Source organism: Pistacia vera, unplaced genomic scaffold (assembly GCF_008641045.1).
Source record: "Pistacia vera cultivar Batoury unplaced genomic scaffold, PisVer_v2 Contig1406, whole genome shotgun sequence".
NCBI lineage: Eukaryota > Viridiplantae > Streptophyta > Magnoliopsida > Sapindales > Anacardiaceae > Pistacia > Pistacia vera.
This window is the reverse complement of record NW_022195474.1, coordinates 57,126-85,096: the sequence shown is the minus strand read 5'-3', so window position 1 is coordinate 85,096 and position 27,971 is coordinate 57,126. Positions and strand designations below refer to the sequence as shown.

At 34.4% G+C, this 27,971-nt stretch overlaps 1 protein-coding gene and 1 pseudogene across 1 annotated transcript; both read right to left on the bottom strand.

The window, feature by feature from the left end:
* Window positions 1–11,771: 11,771 nt before the first annotated feature.
* On the bottom strand, window positions 11,772–13,299 carry LOC116123249 (annotated as a pseudogene).
* Window positions 13,300–15,704: 2,405 nt separating this feature from the next.
* On the bottom strand, window positions 15,705–21,105 carry LOC116123253 (alpha-xylosidase 1-like). The gene is made up of 3 exons (XM_031409047.1): window positions 20,802–21,105; window positions 20,029–20,720; window positions 15,705–17,778 (listed from the first exon to the last, which is right to left on the bottom strand). The coding sequence occupies exons 1-3, from the start codon at window positions 21,011–21,013 to the stop codon at window positions 15,899–15,901; spliced, it is 2,784 nt and encodes a 927-aa protein (XP_031264907.1). The 5' UTR covers window positions 21,014–21,105; the 3' UTR covers window positions 15,705–15,898.
* Between the last annotated feature and the right edge of the window lie 6,866 nt (window positions 21,106–27,971).

The window sequence follows — 27,971 nt, the reverse complement described above, 5'->3', positions numbered from 1 at the left end:
ATGGAAAAATTTTTTTTGAAATATTGGAGACCCGTTCCTTTTCTTATTGTTTAGGTGCTATATTGATCCTAGAATAAATTAGCACGTTTAGAATGGTCTTGACAATTAAGTGAAAATTTACAAAACGAATCATATATCAATCAAATAGGAGAGGTAAAAAATAGTCTTTTCGAAGTATATTTCCAATATGAAAACAGGTATGGGAACCCGCAGTCGCAAAGAGGCGAAATATCAGAGAAGCTGTAGCAGAAGAAACAAATGAGACTTATTCTCTTGGATGCACTGAATAGGCCGAAGAGGACCGAGTCCGAAGCACAGCCTCCTTTCAGACGCACCACACCAACAACAACAACAACTAATATGCTGTCCTCCATGGAGTCGCAGAGTAATGAACTTCAACAATATTTGGCAACCCCAGAATGTTTTCAACAGGTCACTTTGATCTCTTAGAGTATTGGAGAGCCAGAAAATGTATTTTTCCGGTATTATCAAGACTTGCCTTGGATGTTTTCGCTGTTCCTGTCTCAACCGTTCATCCGAACAAACATTAGTGCAAGTGGAAGATTTTAAATGAAAGGAGGACTAAACTTGCTCCAAAATGATGTGAGTCCTCACATGTCTTCGAGATTGGGAACGATCGCGCCATCAAGATCAATACGAGGTTATCGACAATGCTTTAATAGAATCATTCAATTTGTAATATAGATGATACAGATGAGGGAGGTCTAGTGACACACCCCAATTTAGTGTTTTGTAAAATGTAATTTGTAAATTAATTGTCAATTATTGCACTCTTTTTTCTTTACCAAGTTTTTTCCCATTGGGTTTTTCTTGGTGAGGTTTTTAACGAGGCAATAATTGTTGTAATTTCTATTTTATTTTTGATAAATGAATAAGTCTAATTTTTCTTATATTACAATTTTATTGTATTAAAATTGAATTAATATTTGAAATGTTAACAAAAAAAAAAAATGAATTGATTGAATTATTGATATTTGAAAAGTTAACTAAAAATAATTATATTTATAATTATTTATTTGAAAAGATAAATTAAAAAACAAAAACAAAAAAAACACAAAAAAAAATATAAAATCGGGCTAACCCGGCCCGGACCGTGCCTAAAACGGCGGGTTAGGGCTGGCGGGCCGGCGGGCCAGCATCTTTCCCTTAATTGGCGGCCTAACCCGGCCCGCCTTTGTTGGCGGGCGGGTTGAGCCCAGCCCGCAAAACAAGTAACCCGCCGCGGGCCGGGCCGGGCGGGTTACTTTTCCACCTTTACTCTCACTCACCTATTAAATTCTGATAGTCGACCACCACGTCGGAGGGTGGTGGAGTCGCTGTATCAATATACAATTGGCTGGATCCGGTTGGTCATGTTGATATAACATTTTCAATGGATCTGACTAGAAAAGGCCAAATCTACGGTCACGTTTGGTCATCAACGACGGCCATATCTGGTAGTCATTGACGACCAGCTACCGCCAAAGATCAATCGTCAACTGTAGATTTGGTCTTTTCCAACCAGATCCACGGTGAATCTGGCTGGAAAATGCTAGATCGAACTACTACTAGCCAGATCAAAGTTAGGCGCCATTATACCAAATTCTGGCCACTTTATGGTGGTGATGGTGGAATCTGACAAGTGGGGGGTGTGGGTGGTTTGTTAATTTTTAAACTTTTTTGGAGTGTTTGGTTAAATTAACAAACCTAAGGGTTTAAAAATAATTGAATAAAATAGAATAGGATTTTCGGAATAGGGAAACAAATGTGTATTTGGATAGGTAGGGATAGGATAGTGCAAAAATAATTAAACAAACACTTGTTATTGTCTCCGGTATTATATATTTCAAGATATTAATTTTAAGTTTGTTTTATTAAAAATTTTAAATAAATTTAAATGCATCTATAAATCCTATTTATTATCAAAAATATTATTTTATTTGTATTTTTACAACTCATGTATTATAAATTTCTAAGCCATTTTTTATATATTTTTTAATATTTATTTTTAGTCAATGTCATCAAGTACATCTTTCAACATGTATTAGCATTGAGTAATGCTACAGTTACTGACAGGTGTGCATCGAATTTGTGTACCGAATAACATGGTAAAATCCTGACCGTTTATTAATTATAAGTTAATATTAATCAACGGTCAATATTTTGCCACGTCATTCGATGCACAATTTCAGTGTACACTTTTCGGTAACTCAATCATTTTCCATTAGCATTTTGTCTAAGATTTTATTTTATAATAGAAAGTTGTTTTTATTATTAAGTAGAGGGGTTTTCAAAGGACAACCCCTAAAACATAAAATTGACAAATGACACCCACCGACTCGGAATTAGCCACTTACTACCCCTGTCGTGAGTTTTTGCTGTTATTTTGGATGGAAGACCATAATTGACCATGGAAAAGACGTAATGCCCTTCATAATTGATTAAGAAAATTTTTAAAAGAACTTTTTGCTCTATGTATGGGACAAAGGGAGAGAGAAAAAAAAAAAATTCGAAAATTATTCTAGAGGGTAATTTTATTGTTTAGGACAATTATGCCTTTAGATTTTGATTGTCAAATATGCAATTGCCTTTAAAATATATTAGTGGGAGACTTTGAATTTCTTCATGTGTTTATGGTAGTGGAATTTAGTTTTATTAAAACTCTTGATTTTCAACTTCATATAAATAGATAGACACCAATGGAATTTATGAACGAGCAAACGACATGTTCCCACCTAAGGTTTAGCAAAATCTCAAGTTCATACTCTTGGTTATATTTATTTTAGATTCTCAACCTTAAACTAACTTCGTTTCCTTTATTTTAACAGTTAAAGGGCAAAAGCGTCAGAATAATCTCATTTCTCTCAACTCACCCTGTTGCCGATGTTGTCATCTCCCATTTTCCATGCATCTCTGTCAGATTTCTAACCCAAGCCACAATTACACACAAACACCGATTCAACCACACAACCCACTCAATCAAACTTCAAAAACAATCACAAACAAATCGGCCGATTACCGGCATTGGTGGGGTCGACGAGGATTGGGTAAGAGGGCTTTTGGTGAGGAGGCTTAGGGAAGAAGATTGGGGTATCGGGGAAAGTCATTGTCATCGGAAAAGTGGCACTGCACCAATCCACCTCCCGATGCCACTCACCCCTTGCCAGTGATGTCCCATGTCTCCCTGAGGTCTTCCATCTCCTCTCAAACTCGCCTCAGTACTTCCAATGGTGATTCTGCAACTCCTTCTCTTCGGCAGAAGTTCTGCAGCATCAATTCCATCATAGCCTCTTTTCCTGATGCTACACTATACTACAACATGGTTGGTGGCCTTCAGTATCTCACTCTCACTCGAGTGGACATCGCTTTTGCTGTAAATCAGGTTGCTCAACGGGTGTAATCTCCTACACCGGGATATGCGTTTGATTAAACGCAACCTTTGGCATGTCAAAAGTTCTTTTATTCATGACCTTACTTTCCACTGTAATTCTAGGCTTCACTTGGTTGTGTATTCTGACATGAATTGGGCTTCTAATGTTTCTACCCACCAATCAGTCATGGGTGGTTGTGTGTTTCTTGGTAACAATATCCTTTCTTGGACTGCTAAGAAACAGTTTGTCATCTCTTGTTCTAGTGCTTAATCTGAGTATCGTGCTCTCGCACATGTGGCTGTTGATATCAGTTGGTTATGTTATCTTTCTTCGTGAGCTTGGTGTTCCATTGCTATTTTCTCTACTTTTACACAAGAATAATCAGTACTTTGCCTTGCATATGGCTATCAATTCTGTTTTTCATGAGAAGACACGCCATATTGACATTGATCTTCATTTCATTCAGAAGCTGGTTGCCTGCGGTGCTCTTCGTCTTCGACATGTTCCTACTGCTGCTCAGCTTGTTGATCTTTTTACTAAAAGTCTCTCTTGGGAGTGTTTTCAGACACTTTGTTTTCAATTGTAGCTCTGTAACCTGCCACTTTAATTGCAAGGGAGTAATGAATAATTATATATTTGTACAATATATGTTTTAGTGTCCTACTTGTTTGTAAACTCTTCTAGGGTTCCTTCTTGTAATTTATATATAAGGTTAATGAATTGACTGGTTGCATAAGCTGCAGATTTTTGCTCTAAAACCCTTGCTACACTTTCTCTTGACTATGTCATTCTTCATCGAGCTCAACGTGCACTCTAATGGGGCGTTTGGTTAGGGGTTATGTGGGATTACTGGGGTTATGTCATCTTATATTACTTGATTATCATGTTTGGTTGTCAAAGTAATACAAGATTCTGGTAATCCTCAAATACCAATAGTAGTTACTATTAGTAATATAGGAGATAATCTGATTACCTCAATTTTCTTAGGTATTCTAAGATTATCAGGGTAATTCTTTTTTGTTACAATTCTATTCCTTATTAATAAAATTGTAGTACAATAATGCCCTTGTTATCTAAACAATTTACAAAAAAATCATGGACATTTTTAACCTTATACACAAAAACTTAAACTCGTTTATGCCCTCCAACTTTAACAAAATTAAATTCCCAACTTGATTACTGCATGAAATCCTCAAGCCTAACTCCTTTATTCTTCATCTACCAAATTAATTCTTCATCTACCAACTTAATTACCCACTTTTTCCACAGTTGAACACAAACCCAGTTGCATTTAAGTTGAGCTTCCTTTCATCTTCAGATCAAGTGGAGTGCGTCTTCTGCAAATTTCGTCATTAGTCTTTACTTCCAAGGAAATCGTTGTTGTTCCTTGAATCTCTGCCGTCTTCTCTCGCTGAATCGAGGTACTCATCCAGTTTTCAACTTCAGTTCGTAACTATGTTAGTGAGCCCTAAAATCAAAATTGAGCCCTAATTCGTTCATTTTGGTTTGGCTTTGTTATTTAGAGTTGATTGACTGTTATACACTAATGCATTTATGTTTGGGTTGCATTCTTGAATCGTCGTTGTTCCTTGAATCTCTGCTTTTGTGATGTCTTTGTTGAAGGTCAAGTGGTTGCATTCTTGATTGGGGAGTTTTCCCAAGTGTCCACTGCGTTTGGGTTGCTTGGTGTGATGTTTGTAGGGATGTAGGTTGGATCTTGGTGTTTTGTTGGTTGTTTTGTGTTGGGGGAGGTTTTGTTTCTTGCTGGTTTCTGTTTGGCCTGACCGTTTATGGTCTCTGTCCAACCGTTTTTTCTTTGATGATTTGTATAGGCATCCTGGCTGGCTGTGCTGGTCTGGATGTATTCTTGTATACATTTACATGTGAAGTAATATATCATTTATAGATTATATTCACACATTTTATTAATGGGTTATCCTGAATTTCTTTATATTCATTATTTATATAAATTTGGGCAATTAGTATTGAATCTTTATTATTGTTTTGGTAGCATTACGACAAACTTATTCAGCTCTCCATAAATCATACAACTATTTACATTTTGTCTGAACTTGGTAAATATTCCAGCAGAAATTTAAGTTCCTTGTCTCTTTCTTTGTACCAACCCATTGTAATTAATAAGGTTTGGGTTTGTTGCAGTTGTTTTTCAATACTCTTGTTTGAAGAAAGAGAACATCAAGCTTTCAAATTTTCTTATTGTGAATATTCGGATTCTTGCCCATCATTTTGAATAGGTATAATTTTTGTTTTTGAATCCATTGATGTACGTGCCTTTTGTTCTCAAATTAAATGCATGTCTTTACTAGTTTGAACATGGTAAAAGCGCAGATTTGTTTCTCTTATTTTTACAAAGTTGGCATGATAACAAGTAATCGTTACATCATATGTTGTTCTAGTATTCTTTCAGTTTTAAGCCTGATGTTTTGGTGTTGAATTGAAATCTAGTTTCAGGATGTTGGAGTTGTTTGAAATTTGTGTATGTTATGTCCTCTTCCCTCAAATATGACAGTAATCCAATGTTCCTCTATGGACAACAATGGCTCATTTAACTAAAAGGCATAATCATTTGGTGTCACTTATGATAATGTATTTTCATTTGATGGACACCTTAATCGCCATGCTAGTTTCTACGACGATTGCCTTGCTGCTGAAGAATAGGAATAAACATAGACGGGGCATATCATATGCGGGTAACTTTAGTAGTAACCATACCATTAGGACCCTCAATTTATGGAAAACGATTTTTGAAAATGATAACCAATGTGTAGTGAACTGTAGAATGAATATAACAACTTTTGAAAAATTATGTGCATTACTTCAACGTGAAGGGGGGTTAAAATCAAGTATAAATACATCTGTAGAGGAAATGGTGTGTAGTTTTCTTCACATTTGTGCACACCATATCAAGAACAGAGTCTTTAGCCGCCAGATAGCTAGGTCAGGTGAGACAGTTAGTAGAAATTTTCATGCAGTGTTGAACACTGTTTTAAAAATGCATACAATTTTACTAAAAGAATCTGAGCCTATCACGAAGGACTCAACAGATGAACGCCAGAAATGGTTCAAGGTCGTAAATAATGAAGAACCTAAACAATATATTATGGCTGTTTTTATGTAGGTTCCTTTTCAGTACAACACTAATTTATTAAATTTGTGTTATCTATTGGTAGAATTGTTTGGGCACATTAGATGGAACACATATAAGGGTTCAAGTTGACGCCCATGATAAACCTGGGTATCGCACTTGGAAAAATGAAATTGCAACGAATGTTCTTGCTGTTTGCACACCAAAATGCAATTCATTTATATTCTTCCTGGGTGGGAAGGTTCAGTTGCTGATGGTAGAGTCCTTAGAGATGCAATTAGTAGAAGAAATGGATTAAAGGTCCCTCAAGGTATAGTTTCTATACAAGTTTCCAAGTTCATTATGGTTACAGTGAACGATTAGATGAGTATCCGTAATTGACATTTTTATTATCATGCTAGGTTTTTACTATTTATGTGATGCGGGTTACACCGATGGGGAAGGATTTTCGGCACCTTATAGAGGCCAAAGATACCATTTGAAGGAGTAGAGAGATGGTTACCAACCAACGACACCTCAAGAATTTTTCAACATGAAACACTCCCGAGTAAGAAATTGCATTGAGAGATGTTACGGCATCTTGAAAGCCCGTTGGAAGATTCTTAGTGAGAAATCTTTCTACCCTATCAAAACACAGTACAGAATAATATCCGCTTGTTGCCTGTTACATAACTATATTAGGTTTGAGATGGCCATTGACCCTATGGAAAGTGAGGTTGGTGAAATGAACAATACCCCATCGGAAGCCGATCCCGAACCTGAATTTATAAGCCATGTGGAGCCTAGTGATGCATGGACTGCATGGAGGGATAATCTAACACACCAGATGTTTGAAAGTTGGCAACGATCTAAGCAGTTGTAATTAGTTTAGGGTGTTTTTTCTTTGGATGACAATAGTTATGTTGTTTTGTACTTTGTAATATATATATATATATAGCATGCCATAATGACATTTGATGTTCGAATGTAAATTATTTGTCTTGGATTATATGTTTTTCGTTTTTGAATCTTCTATTGTATAAATATATTCTTGACTTTTATTATTTACTGAAGGGTTGTATCATTTAATATCTAATTATTTGGGACCCTAAATATTTCAATGTTGACAGTTGTGCAATTTGGTGACCATAAAGCATGTTTTGTGGATGCCAGAAATATTGGCTTTGAAACAAACAGAAACCCGTAGGATATATAAATGTTGGTATCAGATGAATGTTACTAAATAGATGTGGTTTACTAGGATTTAAGGTCAAACAATGGATGAAGAGAGCAAATATATCATTTGTTATCTTTTATCCTTGGAGACAAGGAAAAAAGGATAAAATGATGCTGAGTTTGCAAGTTCTTCTTTTTCCTTGGAGACAAGGAAAAAAGGATAAAATGATGCTGAGTTTGCAAGTTCTTCTTTTTCCTTATTCATTTCAAGTCAAAAGCGTTTATGGGTTAGTTTTGTTTAGTTTATGATCTATGTTGTACAGTGGATTAGTTTTGTATAGTTTGAGAAAACAAGAAGACTTACACTGCAATGATCACATACTATGGCTCTTATAATTATTACATCTTCCATTATGTCTTGCTAATAATAATTAATAATATCTTACATAGGACTGAAATTAAGATACTATAGAGGGATTAGGAACATAAATGAAGGATAGGTTTGGAAATTTTTTACACAAAAAAGTGATGGTTTTTGATGGAAAATTATCTGATCAAAGAAAGAAAATAAAGGTAGAGAAAGGAAAGTACTGTTGACCAAAATCTTCCAGATCATCATAAGCTACTGTTAGGTTGATAATGTACTTGACCATTGTAAATTTTACTTGGGATGGAATGCCTATAGGAAGAGATGTCACTTAGAATTTCTGAATCTAGACAACTCATTTGAAAGAGTTACAGGCACAGAAAATTGAGGACTGGCTAGTAGTTTTTGCTATTTAGTTTGCTACGCCAAAGGGCTGCTTTCTGTGGTAGTTAATGCTTTAGGAAATCTAAGTGTTTTGCTTCTTGTGGTGAGGTATCTACGATCTCCTTTTTTTTTTTTCTTTTTTTTTTTTTTTCACTTTGAATAAATGGGGATCTCTGGTTTCTTTTCAATATCTCAGATAGGAGGGATGAAATAATAATTGTTACTGAATTATTTAATAATGGATTCTATAAAGAATAAATCAAAATATTGTTTTTGCTATTATATACACATATTTATCTCAATAGGGCTTGGGATGTTAATGCGATGAATTCACTAACATAAAGGAGAAACAAGGGGGGTGAAAGGAGGATGATGGATGATATTGTCAGGCTTTATGCATGTTGTGTGTGTGATACTAGGTTTATGAGAGTGTGACAAGTGGCAACTGATGAATGGGAGAATGTTGAATTTGGTTATGGTGAGAGAAGTGAGCAGAATAAAAGAGAATTGTAGGGAACTTCAGAGATTCATTCAGAAAAGTAAAAAGGGAAACGATTGGGGGAGTTGCTGGCCCTCGAAGTCTAGCTGGTTCTTCATTTTCTTCTTATTGTAGGTCTTGTTTTCTGGTTCTGGTTATTTTCTTCTTATGTTGGTCTATGGTTGTTGGTGGAACTGACATGGTGTAATGTTGTAGTTCTGTTTATATATGAATTTATATAATTCAGTATTTGCTTGTTCTTGGATTGTTTTGGTGTGTTTTGGAGTTCTGTGCTGTTTGACTCTGTGTGTGTGGTTGTGGAAGTGGTTCTGGGTAGTTGCTGTTGTGAGTGATATTTGCAGGTGAAGGTTGGGTTTCTAACATTATACTTGTATGTTTTGTTATATATGGGGGAGAAAACTGTATGAAAGTAAAGAAGTTGCATGTTTTGTGATAAGTTCTTTTAACTCTTACAGTTAACAACTACTTGTTTTACTCTATTGGTGGTGGAACTGGCTTGCTTTAATCAGTCCTTGCAAATAGGTGTATAAATTAGTTTCAACCCTTTTTTTTTTTATTCTTTTTGGGTACTCGGTCCACAGTTACAATTTTCCTACTTTTCGTTAATTTGTAAAAAGTCAATGGTAAGTTATTGCGTGATTGTTTGATATTGGTAAAGAATCTATGATCATGAGGATCCAGTTGATTAGTGATTAGAGGCAATGTTGGAAGTTGGAATCAATTTGATGTCTTATTCATTGTTATGTGGAAGGTAGTTGTGTAACACCTTTTAAGTTGAAGTTGCATTCAATTTTGACAATATATTATTGACTTCTATTTGTCTTGGATTATATGTTTTTCGTTTATGAATCTTTTATTGTATAAATATATTCCTGACTTTTATTATTTAGTAAGGGGTAGTATCATTCAAGATTTAATCATTTTCCTAATAAATGTTTCATTTCTTTTTCTTAACAGTTCGTTCAACAATGGATAAGTCGGCAAAAGCTAGTGGAAGCAAGATATGCCTTTGACAATGTATGACCCGAGCATCAGTAATAAATGGAAGAAAAAAGCCAGTGGAAGTGGAAGGAAAAGACAATGGACAAAAGAGGAGGATGCCATTTTAGCTAATTGTCTATTTACTTTGAAGGAATGTCGTCATTGGGGTGCTGACAATGGTACTTTCAAAACAGAGTTTCTTGTCCAACTAGAAAAGATGATGGCAGAAATAATTCCATCTTCTGGGTTGAAGGCAACACCACATATTGAATCGCTGTACAAGCTATGGAAAAGGCAGTATGCTGCCATTTTTAGATATGTTAAATCAGGGCAATGGCTTTGGGTGGAATGATGAAGATAAAATAACTACAAGGAATGATGTGTTTGAGGAGTGGGTGAAGGTAAGGTTTTTTCTATCTTCAATGCATCAGTAAATTTTATTAGTATATTAATTCTAAATTTCATCTATCTTTTTTTCTTTAACAGAGCCATCCAACTGCACAAGGATTAAGGAACAAACCTTTCCCCCACTATGACACATTAGCCATTTTTTTGGGTAGGGACCAGGCAAGTGGAGCTGGAGCGGAGACCCCAGCTGATGCGGTTGAAGATCTTAATTCAAAAATTCCCGAAAACAACAATGAATCAATGGATGTTGATGCTGATGCTGATGCTGATAAAGGAAGTAACGTTCCAGACAAGGATGATATGGTTGCCTCTGGAGCTAGTGGAACTCGTAGGACTTCCAATAGCAACAAAAGAAAAAGAAATGATGATGGCATCTCTGAAATGGTGGACCAAATAAAGAAGTGGAGGGATACGTATGAGGTTGCTTCCCGAGGGATGGAAAAGTTTGCTGCAGCTTTTGACAAATTGAAGGATAGAAGTCAGTTTTTGTTTACAGAAATTGAAGAATTGGGACTTTTAACCCCAACAAAGACGATAGATGTTTTGGAGGTAATGTGCAAGGATCAGCACAAGATAGATGTTTTCATGGGGTTGTCGGAGTCAGTTAAGAGGACATATGTCTTGTGCATACTGGACAAAAGTAATGTCTACCGTCCACCTTTTAGCCTCTGAAACAATCAAGTTGACGGGGTTGTAAATATTTTTAACTCGTACTAAAGTGTATGATGTGTTGTCTAAGAACATATAAATCCTTAGATGTTTTTGATGTGTTTGTTACTGAAATGCTACTGGGTTTAGGTTCCCACATGGGCAGTAGATATATATTTTGTCACGGTGAGTAATTCTTAAAGGCATGATTTTTGTTGTTGCAACTTCTTATTGGATTATCTTTATTGGCAGGCAAAAGGAAAAATGAAGGCATGATTGATCATAGTTTGATCCATTCACTGTTGAGCTCCAGCTAAACTGAAATCGAAACTTCAAGCACTCCGCTTTTCCGTTCTGTTCTTGTAAAAATATGTACTAAGTATAATGTTTATAAATTATTGTTTCTATGTTGCTTTCGGTTGGGTGTGTTAGATATGTTGGTTGTGTTGGATGCTACAATCTTATTCTAAATATGAAAGTTTGTTGTTACATTGCTTTAGCTAAATGCATGACAAAGTGTAATGGTGGTAATGAAATGGAACAGATAATCAAGAGATAAACTGATTACTTAAAGAAAATTAAACCAGAGGATGAAGAAATGGAAATGGCGGTAATGAAAATCCTAATGCCCAAAAGCAGCCTGAGATGCACCAAGAAAAACCACCCATGCTATTGCAAAAAAAAGACAGCCAAGCCTTATAAAGAAAAAGCCAAAAAAAAAAAAAACCAATAAGCAAAATAGCTGCTGCCCACAAACACTACAAAAATAGTAGTTGCTGGCTAAAAAAAAATTGCAGTTGTCGGCTCAAAGAAAACTGCAGCACCTCACTAGTAGAACACCAAGGACAACATTTAACAAATCCCCGCATCAAAAAGAAGATAAGCATCAAAACACCTTTGCTTGAGTGACCAACTCCAGGGGAGAACCAAAAAAAGAGTGGGTAAAAATCCCTAAAAGGGCGTTGCCAATGTAACACCCTTCACTAGTTGAGGGTTGCAAGCAGCAAAGTAAACTGCAACAAATCCTCCAAGTGAGTTCCCCATAATATATACTGGTTCACGAATGATCTATTCTATGAAATAACAAACCTGATCCTGCCATAAATCCATAGAAAAAACAAGCTGACTCGCCCATGGTTCAACGTCATCTCCAAATCCCCACACTTTATCCTTCCTTTCTGTTGTACCTCCTTCGTTAGATTGTGTAGTAGGATCTTCAAATGGCAATGACATGCCTTGCCCAAGAAAGTCAATTGCCCATACTCTATAATCCCTGCCCAAATCTTTTAGTTGCTTCTAATAATGAAAAGAACCAACCCCAAAGCCAGAAAGAAACAGCACAGGTGGGGAATTTACATTTTCACACCCTGCCTTCTCATAATGCATAGTAAATTTAGGTTTCCACTCCCAAAAGCAACTACTTAGGTGCAGCACATTCACCATTGGATTCATCTGGCAAGCCTGGAATTAAAACCTTGGGTATTGGTGCCCCATCTTTCGAAATATTTCCAGCGCCCTCTTCCCCGCCAATTACATATCCATCATAGTTCCCACTCGATACCTTTGAAAAGACCTTTTTAAACCCTTCAACAGCTTTTAATGAATGAGAACCTTTCCCATGATCAAGATTCTTTGAATGTAAATCCTGTCATCAACTATATTCCTTTTTAATCTCAACAATCTAGTGTTCCCAGACCACCACTCTTCAAAATATTTGAAGAAGCACAACCATCAAGATTGTCTGTGGGCGTTAACGGCCATCAATCTGGCCGTTTTTGGATCTCTGGCCAGAAATGGCCATACGGCACACGGAGGCCATTTCGTGCCCTCCATGCGCCGTTACGTCGCTGGCTTCTGGCAGCCGGTGGCCAACAGTGGCTGGGTTGATGGGGGTGTATTGTTGATTTTCCAAACTTTTATTGTTGGGTTGTTTTTGCTAAGTTTTTAAATGTAGGCGGTTATAATAATCTAAATAATAATATAATAATAATATTTAATTAAAGGACAATTCAGTAATTTAAACAACATACCCACTAATTTATTCCTTCCAACCAAACATATTAATAAAACATACCCACCAATTTATTCCAAATAACCAAACATATTTTTCTAAAGATTCCCGATAATTTTCAAGGTAATCTATCTTTCCAGTAATCCAACATTCCTAGTAATCTAACATTCCCTGAATCAGACGCCCCCTAAAAGTCAACTCTAATATCCTAGTCTGCCAAAATGGCCCTCGTATGTGATTGCACACGTGCTGCACCGGACCAGCGTGATCAAGAACCAGATCCAGGTCATGAGCAACACAATCATCATTCCATAATTGCAATATTTCCTTCTTCACCACCTCCATAATAATGTGGCCGCCTTCAAGCATCTGTATGATTTACATCAGTGGGTCTGGGTTATGCAAACCAAGAAGGGATCATATCGTGTTATCTTCTTTATGAGGTTGGGTTCCTGCAGTTATCACGTTGTCCAGAGCTAACTTTATACATAGAATATCAACGAAACCCGCCATCACCAGTCTTGAGCAATCTCGAAGAAAACATGTTAAAATGGAAGCATATAAAGAAACAAACAAAAACACAGAGAAATACTTGAGGAGGAATGACAATTTTTCGAGTAAGTTTTAAAAAGTCACTGGCTTAACATTTGAACCTGAACCCGTCCCGAGTGTGGATTCTATTTGACTTCACTTAGTAGGATTAGGTTTCACCAATGAGTATGGATTCGGATATTCTTGGAATTATGAGAGGTATTATTTAAGCTTTACTAAAACTCTTTATAAACCAATGTTTAATTTTTTTTATTTTTTTTATTAAATTAAACGATAAGTACATTCATAATTTTTTTTTTCTCAAAATTACCCTCTAATATTCACTTTGCAAGTGTTCCTTTCTCAAGACACCCGTTGTAAACCCTTTGGTTATTTTATTATGTAATATATTCAAAAAAAATTCTAATACAACTAATTGAACTGAAAAACTTTCCGTTTATGACTTTGTTATTCGTATTCAAACAAAGAGCTTACAGTGAAGTCTATTGGGTTTTTTTGGTTTGTCATTGAAGTGAAAAAATAAAAAAAAAGAGATTAAAACATTTTCACCCGTGAGGTTTACGTTGAGGAAGTACAGCTAGGGGATTCTGAAAGAGACAAAACTACCTGGTATTGCTAAAATATTAAAATACCCTCAGTTATCAGTTTTAAGCCCTTATGGTACTGGTAATTATCTCAACCCTTGTCATCAGCCCCTTAAATTTTCTTCCATTCTTTTAACCAAATCAATGGTAAGAGAGTGAAATGTACTAAATTTTTTATAATAATTAAGTTTAAACATTTACACCCTGAATACTTGTAGAACTAACTTATATTTCAAAAACTCTCAAATTTACCATTTAGACCCCAACAAATATGGAACACAATTATGAATTACCCTAATTATTGTCTAATCCACCCTAAAATTTACTAACAACTCATTTTTACATAAGAAAGGTAAAATAAATAATAAAATTTTGAAAAATCTTAAATACTACAAATCCTTAACCGAAAATTACAAATACTAAATAAAAAATAAAAGATAAACTTTTAAGGATTTTGAAAAATTAAGAATACTTTAAAAAAATCTTAAAAAAACCGAAAAAAGAAATAAGCTAAAATCTTAAAAAAAAAAAAAAAAAAAATCAGATTGTTTTTAAGCCTAACAAGTTGTTGGGGACTTCTAGAGATAAAGTGAAAGTAGAGGGATGCGTTGAATGATGGGCATAGCAGGAGAGGGCATTAAGGTCATTTACCCTCATTTGGTTAAAACTAATCGAGGAAAACTTGAGGAGAGTTCAAAGTAATTACTAATGAATAATGTTGTGTGCACTAACCAAAACCATACTAACCTAAGTACTAACTGACGTAGCAAACCTCTCTTATTGCCATGTCAGTTCCCCCCAAAAACTAAAAAAAAAAATTTTAAAATTTCAATTGTTAGTACTTAGATTAATATAATTTGGTTAGTACACATAGCATTACTTAATTACCAATACCACAAGATATTTATTGAGACTAGGGCAAACCTCGGGAGGTTTAAACTTTAAAGTACTTATCCCCTTAAATGGTTATCTATTTTCTTACAAAATCCTAAATATAATCCATTATCATCTTCTAAATCCAATTTTCAAACAAACAAATCAAATAAAGCACATGAAATTTAATAAAAACATCTTATGCATCAAATTCACATAAGAAACTTTAAAATGGTAATCAAAGAGTATTTTTGTCTTTAGGTAATCAACTGGGTGGATTTATCACTATCCAAACCCTGTGGGTGTATTGGTACTAACTTAAACCTCATGGGTGAAAATTTTTTAATCTCAATTCAAGAATGTTTTATGTTTAAATAAGAAACTCATCTAACTTACTAGGATTTGGATAGATTTGATGCAATGGGCTCGCAAGATCCCCTTATTTCCTTAGCCTTTTATCAAATATGATAATAAGATATATTATTATATTTACATTTACTTTGGACAACTCTATACCATATGATGAGTGCAACTCGTTTCTTACATAAAAGAAAATGTTTTTGTTTTGAGTTATTTTGTTGGAGATAAGTTGGACTGGGTTTGTTGTTAGTGTTTTCTCAAGGTTCTTCACTGCGTTTGATTCCTGTTACTTCGTGAAAAATACCACAGTTGTAGGAGCAAAATACTAAAATCGTTATTTTTGTTTTTCCTGCTCTGTAATATTGGTTACTACGAATTGAGAATCAGAGTATGGCAAAGATGCTATAATTTTAACCGACTTGAAATTGGCTTAAGTACTGCAATTCAGCTACAACATCAATTTAAGACACTCCAAGTTATTGGAGAGCATCATTTGAGCTCGTCTCTTTTCCATCAACCACCACCCTGATACTTAGACACAAAACCGACAATGACCTAATTAAGCACTGTGAAATTAATAGCACACCACCTTCACTCCCTTAAGCTTTGACCCCCATTTTCCAGGACATAGCAAAATTTTTACCTACAGGAATTTCAAGACCGATAACCTGTATCATCAATGTCTTCTGCTTATGTGCTCCATCTTCCACCTCATCCAGGTGCTTCTGTTCCGCTGCACTAATTTGTATTTTCGACGCATCATCTACTTTGTTTCCATTAACCTCAAGTGTAGCTGCCTGTGCACTTCCATCTAATCCCAAAACAGTTATCTTCTCAACAATCAAACCCTGGTCTAAAGCATACTTGCCTTCCTGAACTTCAGACCAAACCTTCACGGTTCCTTTGCTCACAGTCGCATAGAAATCAACATAAGTAGAGTACCCATTTCCGAGTTTCATCTCTGGAAGCTCATCTTCATCAAGGAAAAGGTTCCCTTTGGCTTGACCATCAGACGCTGCTGCTGGGAAGGTCACTATGAGGGTAAAAGGAGTCTTTCTAGCTTCCTTAGAAATCAGTCCTCCTTGCTGAATTGGAAGTATGGTATTCTGATACAAATGCACATTAACCACATGTAAAGGTGCATCAAGTGTAACATATTTTCCCTCTTTTGACATGATTATTTGTGACATATCAAATAAATTGTACCAAGTACCCGGGGGAAAGAGTGCTTTAACATTTGTTTTCCCCTGCTCAAGAACTGGAGACACCATGATACTGCTTCCAAGTAAGAATTGGGTGCTCAACCCATAACAATCAGTGTAATTGCTGAATGTGAAGAAAAGTGGCCTGGCAATCGGGGCTCCGGTACTATGAGCTTCGAAGTTCAATGTGTAGAGGTGAGGAAGCAGTTTATACCTCATACCCAGAGCATTTCGGGCAGATTCCGCAACTGATTCCCACTGATAAAGCTCCTGTCTTGGGGAGTAGAAGTTTGCATGATCCCTTGAGAAGGGGTAGAATGCACCTACTTCTATCCACCGGTTACAAAGCTCTTCTGTGGGTGCAGGATAGAACCCACATATATCTGAACCAACCATTGGCACCCCAAATATGCCAAAATTTAGCATGGTAGAAATAGAATACTTTAAATCTTCCCAAGTGCCCTTATTATCGCCTGTCCAATGAGCAGCATATTTACCTGATCCAACAAAAGTGGAGCGTGATAGTATAAACGGTCGCTTTCCTTCAAGCCCTTGAAGAGCCTGGTGAGTTGCAATAGATTGAGAGAATCCATAAAGACTGTGTGCATCATACTCCAAAACACCATTATAGTGATATGCACTAGTGGCAATGGTTTTGAATCCTATAGGCACTTGAGTTCCCGATGCATTGATCTTGTAAGGTGGATCATCCCATCTTGTATTTGTTATGTTTTTGCAGTCCAAGCAGCAGACCCAACCAGGTCCACTCCCAGTTGGACATTGCTTGCCCTTTGGTATTTTGCAAAGTCCAGAACAAAAATTTGATGCTTCGTTCATATCAATCCATAGGCCATTCACGGGGACAAGTTCATGAAAACGGCGAATTTCATCACCCCACCATTGAACTGTTTTTGGGTTGAGGAAGTCAGGAAAGTTGACAGCACCAGGCCAAACTTGAGCCAAGTAGGGTTCACCTTCATACTTGATGAAAACATCATTGGCTATAGCTCTTTGGTACACACCATAGCTAGAATTAACAGCAATTCCAGGATCAATAATGACAATGTACTTCATGCCCATGCTGTGTATTTTGTCCAGGAATGCCAAAAGCTTTGGACGAGGGTAGTTGTTAGGGTTGAGAGTAAAATCCTTGTGCCCATCCATGTGATCATCATCATTCCAGATCACATCAAGGGGAATTTGAGCCTTCTGGTAGTTTGCAACAACATCTTCAACAACAGACAGGTTGTGGTAACCCCATCTGCATTGGTGGAATCCTGTACCATCAAATTGAAAGAACAATTACTAAGATTTTAAGTTTTTCTTCACTACTGACAGAAACAATTTAATAAGAACCAAGTGAAATATGTACTACCCAGTGCATGATGCAAAGCTTTGGCAATTAGCTGGAGAAACTAGGTTACAAGGGTATTTTTATAGCATAGAATGGATCTGAACTGTCAAATGATGTCAATTTTATAGTATGAACATTCAAAAAAAAGCACCAATCTTAAGGAAAGTATACAGCTGCTAACATTTAAAAGCCGAATACAACAAAGCTAAAGGTTCTGTCACTACAAGTTCCTGATACTTGTGGTTCAGCCCATAGTAAACATTCTTCTACCTACTTACCCTTTTTACTCCCGCTTATTGCTGTTATAATTTTTTATTATTTATTTTTTGATAGAAAGCAAACCCCCTTTACTGCCTCATTTCCATTGAAAGAGCTAGCAACTGAATGTTATATGCTAAGAAAGTATCTTACTAGATGCTTATGCAGTTTATTAATAAAGGAACTTTAGCACATTTCATACCCCAAATCCGATGAAAAGCAATACCTTTTTACCTAATCACTTTTTAAGTGTGGCATCTAGAGACAAATACCTGCACACCCATGTGCTAAGGCCCCCAACTTATTCACCCACATATAAATCAATCTTTTACTTGAAATTTTTTTTCACTTGTACCATGCTTTTAGGAACAATGCCTAGATCAAGAAAACCAAAGCAACGAATCTATGAACTACATGTCACATATGATGCTCTAACCTAAGACATTAATAAAAATAGCTGTAAAATGCAAGAGGACAACAATCATGCAGTTCCCATCCCTGCAGTTAAGGCCATCTCACCGTCACATAACATGTCTCTTATAGATGCCCAGTTTTGGGTCTACATTAACAAAGAGTAATGTGAATGCTGTCTAGTTTTAGACACAAGTAGGACCCAACTTAACAATTACAAGCAGCAGTATGTTAAAGACTGGAAATTAACTGTTAAATTTCCAGCTCATGTGGTGAAGGTGATATTTTAAAGGACAACATTTGTTTAAGTATCTAGAATAAGTTCCTGTCCGAATCCACTAGTTTTTTGAGAAATTTATCTAGCAAAGTTAAGCATAAAAGCAGAAAACTTCCATACAGATATTGAACTTGGACTAAAGATCTTATCTTTTATGTGGACCTAAAGCATCAAAGGTCATTTTAATCATTTATGAAAGAAAAAGATTTTGCAGATCTCAAAGTTTCCAGGAACAGGCCAAAAGAGAGATCAAATTAAGCAAGATGCACATGGTCATGGAGTATTATTACACAAAACATTAAATAAAAAATTTTGACTATGGAATTATTAGGAAGAATAGAGCTTTAAACAAACACGATAATTAAGTAAAACAAAATGGGGCCAACTTTGCAACCTAAATGAGAAAAAGAAACAAAGCATCCCTATCCCACATCATAAATCAAAACGCAAACGTGTCTGCACCGATTGAAAAATCACACATCAATCAAGATTTTTGCCCAAAGACCAAATCGCTTGGGTGGTCGTCATGGATTATCATGATCCCACATAAAAAGAATATGTCACTTAAACTAATGTTATGATTACGCGAAAAATGGAGTTTGTATGTAATAATAAGCTACCCTTTGAACAAATATATCACTCCTCTCACTGGTCATATCAGTCACTCTCCTAAATATAACATTAAGCTAGACACAGTTGCTAGTATTATGATAGTCATAAATAAACACCAAAGAAAACATTACTAACTTATCAGTAAAAACTAAAACAACTTTCAAATGGTTAAAAGTGTTTCTTTGTCAATTATACAGCGTAGAGAAACAGTTTACAGACAATCTTTTAATAAAAAAATATTTTACATGGGAATAAGAAAAACCTTTTGCTTAAAAAAGTGCATAAATTTGGAGCTTTTCCATAAAAAAGAAAAAAAAAATCACTTTTAAATGCTTGTGTAAACAGTGCTTTTAGTAAAACGTGATTCCACAAAAGCACACGAGGCAGAGCAACAAAGGGGCATAATTTATCATCATTAGACGTACGACTGCTTCAAAACCTGAAAGCAACCAGATGTTCAATGCACCTTTTCTTCTTTCTTTCTTAAAAATACTAATAGCTAACTAATCCCTCCAATAATCCAAGGCCACCCACATTGCCAATTAGAATAAAACTACATAAAGATAAGCAGAGAAACTAAAATAAATAACGCTGAAAAGAAACAGATATTCATACCTAGAGACCAGTAAGGCATTGGAGCAGGTCTGCCAATAAAGGCGGTATATTGATCAACAACGGCGAGAGGTGTTGGCCCTGCAAAGAAGTAAAAGTCCAAAACACCCCCAATAATCTTGTATGTTAAAGAAGTCGCTGTATAGAAGACATCCATGCCATTACTGTTAAGCAAAAGAACGGCATGTGCATTGGGCTGCCCACCCACATTCCTGAGATCCATATACACAGGATGAGACCCGTAAAGATCAGTGTTGAGATTAATGGCTGATACATCAGTTGTGTACAGAGTGTATGGATCATTTGGATAGAGTTTGATCCCATGAGGTTGTGTGTTCTCTCCTAGACCGTACAGTGAGGCATCTTTTGGTAACTTTGTGGAGATTTCAATGTACTGATCTTTAAATACCATTTCACCAAATGGGTCTGATTTATCAGACTTTGAGTTGAAAAGAATATCCCCATTAGATTTTCTTTTCACCATAAAGCTAAATGGGTCTGCGGTGTAGCTAAAGATGAGTTCATTGCTCGAGTAATCCGAGACTTGCAATGAGCCACCACCGTCCTTTCTAGATTTTGAAATGGTTAGCTTCATTGCTGGTGGTTGTTCTCTTGGCAATAAATTGTACGGTATTTCCCATCTTTGCTTATCAGCATCAGTTATATGTACCCTCAAACGATCTTCAGTTTCATGCCTACAAAATCACAAAGCAAAATTCATAAATCAAAAAAAAAAAAAAAAAAAAAAAAAAACTTGCCGGTATTTACAAACTTACTTGACATAAATCTGCAAATTAGTAATATCAGAACCGTAGATTTGGTTCTTTTGCTTGACTTGAAGGAGACCGACAATGCCTCCATCAGGGGTTTCCTCAATGGAGACCAAACGGTAGCCCTGGCCAATCTTGGCGGCCGCGGCATCAGAGGAGTGTAAACATAACAACAAAACAAGAAGAACAGAATAAAACGAAGAAGAAGAAGATAACATTGCTATGTTAATGGCTTACTAGTAAGTAACCAGTAAGCGACCAAGAAGAAACAGAGGTATAAATAGAAGAACTTAATGAGACTGTTATGGAAGAAGCTTGGTATAAATAGAGGAAGTTAGAAAAGAGTGTGAAGTGTAAAATTGATTGGGTACATGTGAAGTAGCGGAAACCATCTTATGCCCGCAGTGCACGTGATGGTGATGGAAGGTGGGTCCACTGGTCCCACTAAAACACACTATTGTGTTCTCTTTCTACACATATTGGTCCTACTTTTAATTTGGCTTATCACTGCCGTCGATTGCGGTAAAGTTTTTATCAAAATATCTTCTAATTAACAGATTTATTAATTTAGATATTTATTTATGCTTTATTACTATTTTTCTTTTAATTTCTAAATGTGAATGGAATATAACGGGATATTAGATTATATCCAAACCATGATTCTCGGGGGGGTTTCCATATGAGTAAGTCCTATCTGTTCGTATTGTGCAACGCCCATGGTTTTTTGGTAGGTTTATTTATTTTCTTTCCTAATCTTTTTGATATTTTATTTTATTATCATCCTACTTGAATTGTGGATATGGTGACATGGTAATTATATCTAAATCCTCTGTTTTGGTTTGATATAGTGGAATTTATGTGGTTAGCAAAATCAACATATTATCCGTCTTAATTCATATACAGTAAAACTTCTCTATACTGATACTCTATATAGGAATAAATTCTACAATGTTATAAAAAAATTATATTCCTAATTTTGGATAGTTATAAATAAGAATAAACTCTATATTGTAATAAGTTATAATTTTTATAATTTCCATCTTAAAAAAAGTTGTCTCCACATAATAATACTTATCTGTATATTGTAATATTTATATATATGTGTATGTGTGTGTGTGTGTATGTGTGTTACATTAAATGTTTAAGATAAAATAAAACATTTATCTAGAGTTGTTTGAGATAATGATTTGTGATTCAAAGTTGTTACCACATCTTTTAACTTGCGGGTAGATTACTCACTAACATGGACATCTTTTTGTTGAAACCAAATATTTCTAGCTTCTCAAGTATGTTTAGAGTTTTTTGGCACAAAATTTTTGTATTTCCATACTATCATCCTCATGATTATTTCTTTTATCTTCTTGTCTGATTGTAACAATGATTTCTTCTTTAGTTAAAGCATATATGACTTATTACTCATTTGGATGATTGGAAAAGACATTAATATATATTCGATTAGTGCAATGAAGTTGTTGAATCCGATCACTCAATTCTACAATTACTCTTTGATTCTCCTCATCCACTTCATTTGTAACTTGCAATTCATCAACATCGGAGATCCTAAATTTTGTAATGATTAAAACAATTGGCAATAGTATGTGACTTCACATCAATTTGCTGCATTATTTTGTAATGACTGAAACAATTGACAATAGTTTGTGGCTTCACATTAATTTGACTATGCAACAACTGCATTTATAATTTCATCAAGGACATTTATCTTTGTTGGTTTCAAGACACGATTTTCTATCCATTTCAAAAGTAGGCAATTGAAGCGTTGAATTGAAATCCTAATACTATATTATTAAAACATGAATTATAAAGAAATTTTTGTTACCACATCTCTATTAAATTATAACTTCCTCATAGTAATAAAATTAATTAATCACATCATTATAATTATAGAAATGTTTTACTGTATTTATTAAATATATTGATAAATTATTTTGTTATTAAGTTGTAGATATGTGGATATAGTCATTTATAGCCCCTAACACTTGACATTGATTAAACATACTAGATGTACAAATAAACTGTACAAAGATTTGTGTATAAAATACAAAAAATCAAACTCATCATGTTCATTTTTTAATTTATTTTATGCGACATCAATTTGTACACAAATTTTTGTAAGATTTGTTTGTACAAGTAGCATTACTGGTTAAATTGGCACATAAAACAACAAGTAAGGAACTTTTTCCCACCCAAGGTTTGGCTTAATGACCTTTTCCACCCCAAACGTTTCAAAATATCACAAAATATCACTTTCCCATCAAAAGTGTATATTTCGTTAATACCCAAAACTGACTTCGGGCGATTCTGGTGGCAAAAGTTATCTCTGTCACCATGGGTATTTTTTCTACAAAACCCCTCTCACTCCAGTATCTAATTTCTCATCGATTGTTGGCCACTATAAAACTAAGGTTACTCGTTCTTAATTGATTCCGATGGTGAATATTCAATCGATTACTACCATACGATCTATCAGCCTCCACTCAACTAAACCCTTATTACCTTGGCTCCTAATAACTCGCCGAACGTCAACTAAGAAAGTGAAGTGTATTTTGAGTATTAATAGAATATAAATTTTGAGTGAGAAAGTGATACTTTTAAACTTTTTGGATGGAATATGGAAGAGTATCATTAAGGCAAACTTGGGTGGGAAAAAGTCGTTTACTCTAAAACAACTACGCCCGAGAAAGTTCGAAAATAACCATTTACATCCTCTGACAATTTGACGTTGATTAAATTGGGACATAAGATGCTCGAACAATCGACCTCTAATTATACAGTTAAACACAATAACCACTTTGCCCAAGGTATTTCATATAATCGGCATAACATTTATTTGTGATGTATAATACATAAACATTAATATGAAAAAGTTGGAAGGAATATTAAAAATTTACGTGAAAATATTTTATGTTTTATCATCAAATTTAATATATTTAGTAATATTAGATATATTAAATTTTATATTTAAAAATATTGAACAAATAATATATTTAAAATTTTGACAAAAGATATTTTATTAAAGAAAATATTAACATTTTAATAATTTTACCAAAATTCAATTACAAACATATTCTATTAAAAAGAGTAATAAATATAAAACTTTTTGCTAAAATTCAATAATATTATAAAAAAAAATATTTAATATAACTTTTATAGGGGTAAAATTTAATATATTTTTACAAAATTTTAAAAATAATTTTTAATAAACTTTAACATAAATGTTCAATAAACTTTAAAAAAGAAAATGTTCTATATAATTTAACATAAAATTTCAATATAATTTGAGTAATACCACACATACAACATTTTTATACAGCATGATGTGGCAAAAGATGATTGGGTGAAAGTTTATTTTAATTTAAAAGCAACCAATCATTTTTTGCCACATCATGTTGTATGAATAATGTTGTATAAAAGTGTGGTATGTATAGTATTATGCAATTTAATATAAGTATTAACTACTTTGTAACACAAAATTTAAATATGTTAAAATAAAGTATATGTTTTAATATTTTACGTATCTTATTAGGTTTCTGTTTTAAAAAATGTCCTTATTCAATTAACATTTTGATTTTGACAAATAAACCATGGGCAAATTTGTAATTAAAATGGTCAAACTTGGTCTTCCATCAATTTTAACGGAAAAAAAAAATCAACTTTCCTGGCTGTAAGTTTAAATCTTCTTAGAAATACTTGGGTAGGTACCTTATTGATAGAATATAATATATATGATGGTGGCTGTTACAAGGAATTAAATACATTATGTAAATTTGAAACAATGACCAAATTAGTTTTATTACACCAATCAATATCTTAGTTTATTGAGTTTAGGATGTGATATGTGACCGTTGCTATAAATTATCAAAGAAATCAACCATACTTGAAAAATGTTACACTCTAATAACCAGATGAGGATGCTAAAACATTGTGCAAATTCATAATATTATCAAAGAAATCAACCATACTTGAAAAAATTTAGAAGGGGAAACAATCCAAACAAAACCTATAGTTTTATCTTAATCTCATACTCTTTAGTATTCTCTTAAATAATGGAACTTCCTTATTATAAAAAATAATATATATTCATAATACTTAGTTTATAAAGTTTTTATTTTCCGAAATTTATTTTATATGGTATTAAAGTTATTGATTAACGTTCTCTGCTTTTATTGAATTACTCAAAAATATTAATAAAAATGAAGAAAAGCAATCCAATAGGAAAGATAATGTTACCAATTTATATAAGAGTACTACTAGTCTTACAAAGAGTCATACAAAAAGACAAATCCAACCCTTAAAATTTATAATTACCTACTTCTCTCTCGTTTTTTCTTTTTTTCAATGATTGGATTTATCTTTTATATGTTCTGCCTAAGGTTAGTATTACTCTTTATACAACCAAACATTTGAAAATTTCAATATTTTGTAGAAGAAGCACGTGCATGGTCAATTCATACGAAAACGTAATTAAATTTGGAGCAACTATCAATCAAATCTCTTACACGCAATTCACTTGTTTAATGTCAAATCAATCAGACCAATCAACAGAGAGGTCACTTTCTTTTACCTATGGATAATTTAATCAATCTTATAATTCACACAAGGGTTGATTAATTTCTAGTATATGTCACCAAAACTTTTACTAAATTACCAAAATGAGAAATAAAATTAAAACCATGCATTCTGTTTATTAATAGTGAAAGACTAAAATGTCCTTCAAAGTTTTAATTTTAGTTTTTTAAAAATTTAAAAATTTCTAAAAAACCCCTTAAGTTTTCTAATTTAATTAAACCCCCCATATATAAAAATTTGTTAATAACAAAAACACCCCCATGCCAGATTCGGCCACCATCGCCGGAATCTGGCCGGAAAACTACATTACGACACAGACCCATCGGGTCTGTGTCGTAACGTGCCGATCTGACCTTTCCGATCAGATCCGCCACGGTCTGGCTGGAAGGCAAGATCTGGCCGTCGAAGCAACAGCCAATCTGGCCTTTTCCGGCCAGATCCGTGGCTGATCTGGCCGAAAGGGCCACGATCTACTGCCAGATCTGGCCGTCACGCCGCAATGGAGTTTTGCGGCGTCGACGGCCAGATCTAGCCGTAGATCTGGCCTTTCCCGCCAGATCAGCCCACGGCTCGGGAAAAGGCCTATCGTGCGTCACGACACAGATCCGACGGGTCTGTGTCGTAACGCAACTTTCCGGCCAGATTCCGACGGTGGTGGCCGGAATCTGGCACTGCAGGTGGCGGGGGTGTTTTTGTTATTTTACAAAAATTTTATACATTGGGGTATTTAGTTAAATTTGTAAACTTAGGGGGTTTTTTAGAAATTTATAAAAAACTAAAATTCAAACTTTTAAGGGCATTTTAGTCTTTTTACTATTAATAAACAGTAATAAACAGAAACCACTAACAGAACATGACGGAAGGTACCTATTTGTCGTTTCAAAACCTTTTGGGTACCAACTTGTCGTTACGATAAACCTTGGGTACGTGTAAGTCGTTCTCCCTTTATTTAATCAATCTTATAAGTCACACAAGGGTTGAATAATTTCTAGCATATGTCACCAAAACTTTTACTAAATTACCAAAATGAGAAATAAAATTAAAACCATGCATTCTGTTTTTCTTATAAAATAACCAACTGAAGTTAAATTTCTTTTTTCAATATCGAATTAGTTTTTCTTATAATTCCCAAAATATTCCCTTGATTTATAATATGATATAATCACAAAAACAGAATCTCATGAAACCGTAATATAATTTTAAAAAAATAAAATACTCATGTAACAATAATAATATTATAACTCCATAATGAAAAGTAATAGAATTAATAAATATATTTAAGATAATAAAATGAAAAGGTCTGAAGTTGAGATCCTAATCCATTGTATTTTTTCCATTCTACGTCAACTCATTCTTTATAAAACATTATCGAAGATATTAGATGCAGTCTCAAAAATGAGTTACACCAGACAATTCCTTCAACGCCAAATGCATTTTTAATAATTTAAGACGCGACTTAAGTCTCAGAGGCTGTTTAAAATTATTTGATCTGAAGCCCTTATTTTGTATGATTAATATTGTTAATTTTTAAGACTTGATTTTCAAGATTGGGTCTTGAGGAAACTATAAGAAATGAAGTCGGTGGTCCAAAATTAATAAATTTATAATTTAAATGGGAGTTAGGTTGATTATTAATGAGAGGAAGACAAGGACAAAATTTGATCGGTAACTGCAAAATCCAAAGCGTGATTGTGTCTGAAATTATATGCTCTCCTGAGTAGTGACGAACCTTCTTCATATAATATTATTGTCATTTTCTGTCCCGTTAGACTAGTGTTACTGTTACGTTCCTTCTTTTCTTTTCTTTCGTTCATTTTATCTCGACATGTTTCCGTTAAAGACAAAATTATTAATGAAATAGCTTTGGATGCTTGCTTTTGGATCTCCCGTTCCTTCTTCTAAATTTAAATAAGAATTAAACGGTTGTGAGTGGTTTGATAGATATTTTTTATTATATTATCCAAGAGATTTTAAATTTAATTCTCTAATCAATTGTTAGTAAGAGATCTTGAGTTCGATTTTCTTGTTGATTGTTAATAGGAATATCCATTAAAATTCTTACTTAACTGATAATTTCAAAGACCTGAAACATTAGTTTAGATACGTATAAACTGTTTCGGATGCCTCTTATCATAAAAAAAACTAATAATAATATTTTGTTTTCAAGAGGAGCAAATATTGATGAGTAGAGAGGGTGGTTTATTCGGCGGAGGTGAGATGGAAATTATGCATGGGCCAGATGCCAGTGGTGGTTTCAACTCTTTTCGATTTAAAAGAAGAAAAAAGAAAAAAGTACAATCAAGTTAATGTTGTTAGCCGTTACCTATATATGCGAAAGCCACAAGGTGAATTTCAAGATAATTTTAATTTTAGTATTGTACACGAAGAATGTGCACAACAATCTTTTTGTTCCCTTTCTCTACGACAATGTGAAAGTAATACTGAAATATTAGTTGAGAGATGTTAGGAAGCCGTTTGAGCATGAAAATACCACCTTCTCAAATCAAAATTATGGTTCATGTCAATGTGCATATAGTTTTTGTCACAAATCAATAAATCATTAAAAACGATGAATGCAATAAAATGGAG